The sequence below is a fragment of the Lipotes vexillifer genome, unplaced genomic scaffold, assembly GCF_000442215.2.
Source record: "Lipotes vexillifer unplaced genomic scaffold, Lipotes_vexillifer_v1.1 scaffold12, whole genome shotgun sequence".
Taxonomy (NCBI): domain Eukaryota; kingdom Metazoa; phylum Chordata; class Mammalia; order Artiodactyla; family Lipotidae; genus Lipotes; species Lipotes vexillifer.
In genome coordinates this window covers 2,104,183-2,114,029 of record NW_006796716.1, presented here as the reverse complement: position 1 = coordinate 2,114,029, position 9,847 = coordinate 2,104,183, and the positions used below count along the sequence as shown (strand labels likewise).

The 9,847-nt window shown below is 51.2% G+C and overlaps 1 protein-coding gene across 1 annotated transcript; it reads right to left on the bottom strand.

Annotated features, from left to right (window-relative positions):
• Nucleotides 1-1,308: 1,308 nt before the first annotated feature.
• On the bottom strand, nucleotides 1,309-6,091 carry TBL2 (transducin beta like 2). The gene is made up of 7 exons (XM_007468783.1): nucleotides 5,942-6,091; nucleotides 4,368-4,498; nucleotides 3,923-4,107; nucleotides 3,284-3,435; nucleotides 2,828-2,954; nucleotides 2,002-2,154; nucleotides 1,309-1,771 (listed from the first exon to the last, which is right to left on the bottom strand). The coding sequence occupies exons 1-7, from the start codon at nucleotides 6,069-6,071 to the stop codon at nucleotides 1,309-1,311; spliced, it is 1,341 nt and encodes a 446-aa protein (XP_007468845.1). The 5' UTR covers nucleotides 6,072-6,091.
• Nucleotides 6,092-9,847: the final 3,756 nt, after the last annotated feature.

The window sequence follows — 9,847 nt, the reverse complement described above, 5'->3', positions numbered from 1 at the left end:
TCCATCTCACATCCAAGCAGTCCTCAAAGTCCCAAAATTTGAACTTCTAAATACCTAATCTATCAAATCTACCCTCCAACTTCAACTCCATATTCATTGCCTCTGTCCTGATTCAATCCTCTCTCTTGCTTTGACTTTTACAACAGCCTTCTCCAGCTATGAATAAACTAACAAAAGCACTTCACAGACATGTGAACCTCTCTCCCACCAGCCACCTCTGATGGCAGAAACCATGTCTTATTCATACTTATCTCCAGGGTCCAGTGCTGCGAGCTAGGCACAGAGTAGGCACTCAAATGTTTGGTGAACTGAAAAGATGTTCTCCTCAAACAGGATATAACCTCCTGGACAAGAAGAGCCCTATCTTGGGATTCTGTGATTCTCCCACACAACTTAAAGCAGAACCAGATATGAAATGTACGATCAAGTCCCAGAAACTTGGCCTTCCCAAGGGATATGTTTCTTTCTAATTGAGTTTCAAACTGCCCTGTTTTAACCCAGTAGTTAATAACCGATATGGGACAACAGGTAACACATGTTATGACTCTTTTCTACTCTTCTTCCAAATCTAGGGGCTTCATACCCTCACATGCTCACAACATCTTTGTAATGAGGCAAAGAGATAATTATTCTCCACTTCACAAATAAGAAAACTGAGGCACAGAATGAATCCCTTAATCACTTTTTGATGAAGTTACGTGCTTTGCTGGATTAAGATCAGCCTTTCCCTGAGCCATACCACAGTTATGGAATTGGAAGATTTCCCAATCTCCCATCCCTGCAAGACTGCTGGTTAGTACTCAGGTGTTCCCTAGGTTTTGCCTCCACAGTTACAAGCTTCTTTGTCGTTTTTTTTTCTTAGTTCCCTGACCAGGGATCAAACCCAGGGCCCCTGCATTGGGAGCACAGAGTCTTAACCACTGGACCGTCAGGGAAGTCCCACAATTACACACTTCTTTGGATAGCAGGGTGTGTTGCCACAAGGTCAAAGACCATGTTCTCTCTTTCTCTTCTAATTACCACTCTCCTCAGTGCCTGGTGAAGACAGATTCCACCCCTTGGGCCCAGGAAAAAGAGAAGCACCTTGGTCATTGGCCTGGGAGGTCAAGTAAGGCCAGGAGTCACACCAGCAAGAAGAGAGAGAGATCTAAGTACGCAAGAACAGTTTCAATGGGAAAAAGGAGAGAGGAGTCACCATTAAGAAAATCAGCACACCCCTTTCAAAAGGCTTCCAGCTGGGGAGTACTCGGGAAGAGCCACGGCAGCGAAGGCAGAAGGCCAGATCCTTCCTGCTGTGCCCTCCCAGAGTCATTTCCTCAAGGCACCCAGGCTCTTCAGGGCCTCCTGGGCCTGCGTCAGCTGCTGCTGTAGCCTCTGGCGGGTGCTCTCATTGGAGGCCCGCTTGAGGAGACCCTGCATTTCTTCCATCACTGCCCGGTAGCCAGGGGTGTTGTGGAAGAGCCGCACTGCGCGGTCCCCACAGGAGGCCAGAAGCCGGCCAGTGACGTCAAAGGACAAGTCACTGATACACTCCCCATGGACATGTTCGAAGCACTCCTCCTTCTCACCCCGCCGGCTGTTATAGAGATGAATGCTGCTGCCACTGGCCAAAGCCAAAACCTGGGCGTCAGGCGAGAGTGCCAGGCGGCATGGCATGGTGCTTGCTTCTTCAAAACGGCCTGTCCTCAGCAAGTAGGGGTCCTGCTGCTTCTTGTATTCCACATCTGTGTCCCACAGTTTCCACGTACCATCCTTGGAGACAGAGGCCATCCTGCAGCAGGGAAGGTCACGGCTCTAGCCCCAACACACCCTGGAGGGGAGGGCACTGGGACAGCGCTACGGACGCCAGCTAGGAAGCCAAGTCCACTGCTACGTCTACTTCCTGCTGCGGGCCAGGCACCCCTCCCCCACTTCAGAGCCGCTGCAGAGAACGGCAGAAGGATCCTGGACGCCAAGAGGGGCTGCAAGTCATGGGTAAGAAATCAGAGAGGAGTCACTCACCTCCGGGAGTCATTGGAGAAAGCAAAGAAGTGGACGGCTGCAGAGTGGCCCTTCAGTTCAAAGGCTCGCACAACCTCCTGGAAGTCCCCTTTTTTCCCAAAGCAGACTTCCCAAACTTTTACATCTGGGGTGAAGCCACACGAGGCCACAAACCTGCCATACAACCCAGGTTGCATTAAAACTTAATTTTAAGGGAATCTTTTTCTGCAAATCCACCAAAACTTTTTCCTGAGAAAGTTAATTAATCTTGTACCTAAAACGCTACCTTTGAAAACTGTTTTTGTTTTTTTTTAATTTAATTTAATTTATTTATTTATTTATGGCTGTGTTGGGTCTTCGTTTCTGTGCGAGGGCTTTCTCTAGTTGCGGCAAGTGGGGGCCACTCCTCATCGCGGTGCGCGGGCCTCTCACTATCGCGGCCTCTCTTGTTGCGGAGCACAGGCTCCAGACGCGCAGGCTCAGTAACTGTGGCTCACGGGGCTAGTTGCTCCGCGGCATGTGGGATCTTCCCAGACCAGGGCTTGAACCCATGTCCCCTGCATTGGCAGGCAGATTCTCAACCACCGTGCCACCAGGGAAGCCCGAAAACTGCATTTATACATGACCTCAGTCCATCCTCACAGCCAGGCTGCAAGACACTTAGTACCCCCACCCCAACCGCTTAAAAACTATGGATGAAGAAATAGAGACTAAGGACTTGAATCTAGGTGTCCTGATTCCACACTGCCTGCCCCTTCTGCTCTCTGAAGCTGGCTCTCTGCTCTGTCCCCAGCCCCCCAGCCCCAACCTCTGCCCATGCCCGAGGCCAAAGTCCCTCCTTCCTCACCTGCTACAAGGGGATATAGCAGCAAATGTATTGTGCATCTGGTTGGTGTTGATAGTAGACAGTACCTGACCTTTCAGATTCCAGATGATGATAGTTGTGTCACTGGAAGCAGTCATGATGAACTTCCCTGAAGGGCGAGAGGAGTGCCATGAGCTGAGGTCCATGACCTGATCGACTGACTTATGAAGGCATCTGCTGCCCAATGTAATGTATCCATGCTTCCCTCCCAAGCCAAGGGTCACCACAGATAAGGATTTGGTTGAAGACTGTGGCTATTACCTGCCTCCCCCAGGGGACTTGCTGTGGCTCCCAGGACTCCAGGGGAGCCCAGAGCCAGGGCCCTTTTTGTCACACTGGGGCTAAGCATAACTCTCAGGCTGCATTCGCTCACTCAGTAAGTAAAACTGGGGCCATTCCCCCTTGCCTTGGGCAAGCTCCATCCTCTGAACGCCTCACCTGTGTCAGCAATGCCAATGTTGACGATGGCTGCCTTGTGCTTTTTAGGAAAGTCCTCTGGGGTGGCTGTGAAAGTATAGCCCCCATCCTCTCGCTTGGTCATCTTGAAGACACGGAGGGTATCTCCGTTAGCCAGCCAGACAATGAATGCTCTAGAGACAGAGAGCAGACAAGTCTCTCACTCCTTTGGGCACAGAGACCTGTGTGTGCCAGGTCCTATGCTAGGCAGGCTCTGAGGAAAATCAAGATCTCCCTTCAGGACTTATAGTCCAGCCTCACAACTTAAACCCTTAATTCAAAATCTCTTAAAACCCCTTACAAGGTAAGCCTCTCATAGCTCTGGCTGCTTTAGCTTCTCTCTAGGGTTTAGAAAACCACTAGAGCTTCCAAGACTGCTCTGGAAGGCAGGCTTCCGTACTTCCCAAGGAGGAAGAGACCTTCCCCTCTCTGCTTCCTTGCTATGTAGCTCCATAGCCCTCCAAGGAGCCTCAGGCGGTGTTCAAGCTGTCTGGATGCTCCCTTTCTGCCACCTCAAGGGAGACCCTGGGTCCCCCCTCACTACCCCAAACAAGGTATGGGAAGGACATAAGCCTGGGTCAGGGCTTCTGCAGGCAAACCTGGGGCTCCATCCTGTCCCACCTGCAGTCAGGGCTGAAGCGCACCAGGATGGCATGGTCCAGCTCCACATTTGCTCTCATGCTGCGGTGCTCCCGCTGCGGGAAGTCCTTGGTGCTCCAGATGCGGACAGTACGGTCATCTGCACAGGTGGCCAGGTACTTGCCATTGCTGCTAAAGTCCATGCAAGATATGTTCCCACTGTGGCTCTAGGGGAAGGGTTGCAGCAAGTATGAACAGGAACCCCTTGGGCAAATGGGGAAACCCATGCAGCCATGATTCTGGAGCCCTGTTGCTTAGATTAACAGCAAGCTGCTGATGGGATGTGATGAGAAGGGATAGGATGGGGCATCCCCACTGATTTTGGTCAGAGGCAGAGGGGTCTGTAACATGCACAGAATACTACAAAGGAAAAGTCTACGGGGGTGTGAGTCTTTGTATACATGTCCTGTGCATGGGCACCATGTACCTTCAATGTTGCAGCCAGGAGGCGGTGGGTGAAGTTGTGTTGCTGAGGCTTTTCCTTGTGAATCCGCTGATGTTGTTTCTGCTTCTTGGATCTCAAGGACTTGTCAGGTGGAAATCCATTTGCTCTTTGGCCTACAAGGAAGGCCCATGTCATTCGTCCATTCACTCACTCAATAAGCACTTACTGACCACCTACGATTGGCACTGAATGGAGGCACAAGAGATGACCAGATATGGCCCCTGTCCTCAAGAAGAGAGGGATATGGAAAAAACAGAGGCTTTGGAATCAGACCTGGGTTTGGATTGCATCTCTACCACTGAGTGATCTTGAGGAGGCTGCTTGCTGTTAGTGTATATAACATAACCATATAGCACCTCGTTGCACATCAGAAAAGGCGCCCTCTCTGGGCAGGCACAGCTCAGCAAGTACACAGAATGGCCAGTGGAATGCAGATTCTTGGCCAGACATCTCTAAGTGGGGGATAATGTGCACACCGGAATCTAGTGACCCTGATCTCAGGTAATTGCCCTGGGCCTTGGTTTTCTAAAAGAGAAGTTGAGAATTGGGTGAGATAATATATACAAAATGACAAGCACAGTACCCAACACAAGCATTAAAAGGCTCAAAGGAATCCCAGAGAGAACCCAGAGGTGAGAGGTAGTTGACGTGAGTTGAGTACATCCCATGTGCTGGAAATGGTGCCATTTTTGTATCAAATATCTAATTTAATTGAAAATCAGGCCAGGAGCAAAGCTGGCATATGTTAGATCGCTACAGATGCTCCTCAATTCCTACAGGAAGAAGGCTCCTGAGGCCACATACAAAGACAAATCTGCCTGCCCTCTGCTTGCCTCTCCAGCCTTGTCTAACAAGCCCTCCCCTCTCCCCTCACACTACAGTCAAACCAAATGCTGTTCCAGGACTCCTTGGCTTCACGCATGTTGCCATTGCCAGGAATATGCGCCCTCTCTTGGCCTCCTGGCAAACTCTTACACGTCTATCCCTCAAGACCCCACGTCAAGTGTTCCCTACTTGACAACACCCTCCCCCACGCCCACCGACAAAAGCAGGGCTGACCACTCCCACCTTTGGGTTTCCTGTGTCTAGTACTGACCTTCCTATGAAACCTACTACACTATATTTTTCACTTACATTTTCACCTGTTCTTTTTTACCCGACATTGGACTCCCTAAAGGAAAAGACCCCAAAGCCTACGGGAGGTAGCAGGTACTCAATAAATGCTGCATGTCGGGGAACCAGAGCGTTCACAAATGAATGTCCGTCCCCTCCTCCCCGTTTTCAGAAAATAACGAACAAGGAGCGCGCTGGAGAGTTTCCCAGCGTCCCCGCAGCAGCCCCGGGGAGAAGCTCGGCCACGGAGAGCTCGGCAGCGCGGGGCCTAGGTTCTAACAGGTCGTCCCGAAGTGAAACTGATGTCTCAAGAGGAGAAACTAAGGCCGGAGGGAGGGCGGGATATCTGGCACCCCCGCAGGCCCAAACGGTCGGTCGGACCCCGGGGAGGCCGGGAGCGACAGGTCCGGCGGGTCGCCCCCACGCGCCCCCGCCCCACTAACCTGCCGACCGGCCGCACGTCTCCTGCTCCGCGCGCAGCCACCCCCGCGCTACCGCCGCCGTCGCCATCAGGGCCAGCAGCCCGAGCAACAGCGACAGCCCCATCAACTCCGGCATCTGTAGCAGCTCCATGTCGGCAGAGTCACTGCCACCTCAGCCTCTGGCCTCGCGAGGGCCTGCACGTCTCCGCAGGGCGGTGCACGCACGCGGGGTGGGGCCTGGCCGTTAGTGCGTCCCGAGGGGCGCGGCCTGGTCTTTGGCCCGTCTCGGGGGCGGGGCCTGTTGTTGGAGCGTCCCGAGGGGCGGGGCCTGACCGTCGGGCATCCGGAAGGACGCGGCCTGTCTATTTAAGGGGGTTTGGCCCTTGAGGCAGTGTGGCCTCACAGGGTAGGGGGCCGGTAACACAGTCTCTGCTCAGGCCTCCCCTTGAAGAATTTACTGATAATCGTTATTAAAGGCGTTATTCCAGTCGTCATCACATTGGATCCTTTCAAGGAGCCATGGGACCTATTATTACTCCCATTCAACTGCTGGGAAAGTCTTCTTAGTATCAGGGGAAATTCAGATGGGCTTTTACTGTTAATGGAGAAGGGACAGGGTATTTCTGGAATTAGGAGGTAGGACAGCCTCATCCTCCTGAGCAGGAGGATGCTGTGTGGAGGCAGGGCATGAGCAAAATAAAAAGTAGCAGGTAAGATTGGAAAGGTCTGGAGGGCCTTGAGTGCCAGCTCAATCCAGCAAACAGAGAGTAGATTCTGGTGGTTATTTCAGGGTGAGATAGCTCAAAATCGGGGTCTTGGAGATTCTTCGGATGGACTAGTGTGTGCCAAGACCGAAGACAGAAGGAAAACCAAGAGGTGGTTGCAAGGGTCCAAGAGGGAGGTGATAAGAGCCTGGACTCAGGGTGGCCTGGGGATAGAAAGGAAGTTGAAAAGGTGATTTTAAACAAGACACTTTTAATTTTGAAATAATTATAGATTCACAGGTAGTTGGGGAAAAAAATGAAGAGGAAGGTTCCATGTATCCTTTACCCAGGTTCCCCCAATGGTAACATCTTGCATAACTATAGTGCAATATCAAAACCAGGAAATTGGCATTAATACAATCTACAGAGTTTATTCACCAAAAAAAAGAGATATTCTGAAAGACTAGTGATAGAATTTGGAGCAGACTAGCTGGAGAGGGAATATTCCCAGAACAAGCATGCTCCATGGGCCTCCCAGGCCCACAACCCAGAGTGAGTCGAAATGCCAGGGTCAGGGATGCCAGATTCAAACGTTTCCATGGCCACCAGGGAGCCCTTCCTGGCAGTGCAGGTCCTCTGGCTTTTAGAAGGATCCTATGAGCACAGAGGCTGCTGCAGAGACTAGATGACAGACAGACTCACCCACAACCTCGGGTGAGGAGACAGATCCAGTCAGAGAGCAAGTGAAGTGGCCTCATTTCCTTCCCTTTTGTCCTTGGTGAGGGGAGAAGGGGAGACTGGCATTGACTCAGCTGTGGGCAGTGGGGTGGAGAGGGCTAGGAGGGGGTGTCCAGAGCATTCTGGAGCTTTTCCTCCTTAATTTGCTATTTAGAACCGAAGGCCCAGCCATGAACCACTTTCTCCTAGAGACAAAGCGGTACGTTTCAGAATTTCATTCACCAAGCATTTTGCAGGTGACATTTATTGATCCAGGAGCTTTGCATTTCATTTAATCTTCTCACGTTCCCACCCCACAGATTAGGGGACTGATGCTCTAGGAGATGCTCATTAAGTGATTTTCCAGAGGTGACACAGATAAAGAGTGAACCTGGGAACACGTGCAGGTCTGTGACTCCAGTCTATCGATGTGGGGGACAAGCAAGAGTAGGGCTACGGCTCACCTGAGACTACCAGATTCTTTTACATTGTAAGTTCAGTTGATCTTTATAGTGGTCTTTAAGACAAGTGAGGCCATGAAATAACTTTAACCAAACCAAAAAAACCCACACAACTAGGCTCAAGTAACTTACCCAAGGTCAACAAGGAAGCCAGGGATAGAACCAGAGTCAAACTGGGGTCTGCTACACTCCATGATCCTTATCCTTCCCACCTTGCCACTGGGCTGTAGTAAGGGCCTTGCTCTTATCCTCAAGTTCCTACAGCCCAGCTGGAATCCAAGGCTAACACTCAGAAGGATGTTAGTAATGACAGAAGAGGGGAAAACTGGGCAGGTCAGGGAGGGAGATCTGCCGATGGATTTTGAGGGGCAGTGAGGTTCAGCTGTACCTTCAGGGGTGGGCATTTAGACAGGGGAGACAGAGGGTAAAAGGGAATTCTAGGATGGAAAGGAAAGCATGAGCAAAGGTGTGGCTGGAGGGATAGCAGGGCTCAGTCGCAAAGCACCTTGACCATCTGCTAGAAACCTGGCCTCATCAGAGGCAAGCAAGAGCCAGAGAAGCAATGGAAGCACAACTTCAATTTGCAATGGAAGCTTCACCTTGCATTGATTGGAGCCTCTCTGGACTTCCCTGGTGGCATGGTGGTTAAGAATCCACCTGCCAATGTAGGGGACATGGGTTCGAGCCCTAGTCTGGGAAGATCCCACATGCTGCAGAGCAACTAAGCCCATGTGCTACAACTACTGAGCCCGCATGCTGCAACTACTGAAGCCCGCGCACCTAGAGCCTGTGCTCTGCAACAAGAGAAGCCACCAGAATGAGAAGCCCGCACACCGCAACGAAGAGTAGCCCCCACTCACCGCAACTAGAGAAAGCCCGCACGCAGCAATGAAGACCCAATGTAACCAAAAAAAACAAACAAAAACAAAAAACAAACAGAAAACCAGAACAAAAAAAAGTGATATTCTATCAGACCAGGGCGGTGGCCATGTGTATGGATGCTTATGAGGTCAACTTGAGACAAGAGGGAAGGGAGCAGGGCACAACCATTAAAAGGATGACATAGCCATTGAGGATACAACAAAAACTGCTTAGAACCAACTAGACCCAAGATGGCGGAAGATTTAACTTCCAGTAGACCTTGAGCCTCACTATATGCTCATTTTAACACGTTAGCATATACTAAATGACACACTCCCAGGCACCGTGACAGTTCCAAGGCCAACCATAAAAGACCAAACAGTGGGCAGTGGTCCAATTCCTGGAAATCTCTGCCCCTTTCCCAAAATAGTTGGAATAAACCTCCCACTCGTTAGCCTATAAAGTTACCCAGCCCACAAAAACTAACCACCCCATATTTCGGGGTGCTCTCATTTTCTGAGATGACCCCATGCCCTGGGGCTGCTCTTGCCTTCTGATATGGACCACACTCTGCCTATGGAATGTGTATCTCTCTCAATAAACCTGTTTTCACTTTACTATGGCTCGCTCTTGAATTCTTTCCCGTGCGAAGCCAAGGACCCTCACTTGGTGACCCATCCCAGGGACTCACCTGTGACCTGGGACATGAGCATTCTCTCCTGCAACAAACTGGCCAGGCCTCGGTAACACACCACAGGGCAGTGGGATATAGGGAAGAGCCCAAGTTGACTGTTTCCTGTTGGCACAAGTGTCTGCATGGTGGTACCCTTCTTGGGCATGGGGAACATGGAAAGGTTCAGGTTGGAGGGGGAAGAATGTGAGCTACAGTCTTGGAAATGATGAGTTCTATTTTGGCTCCTTCAGGGTTAAGGGAGCTGTGGAACATTCAGAGGGGGAGGTCAGGGTGGAAGTCAGATACGTGGTTGTGTCCCTCTGGGGAGAGGGCAGCACAGATACAGAATAGGGAGACCTCAGCAGAGAGGCTGAAGGGGATGGCAGTGTCCAGGGCTTGCCATAGAGTGAGAAGGGCAGTGGGCCAAGAAAGAGGCTCCCACAGCAGGCACTGGGGAGGCACTGCCAGGGAGGGGGAGAGCCTGGCGAGAATTCTGGATCTGCAGGGAAAG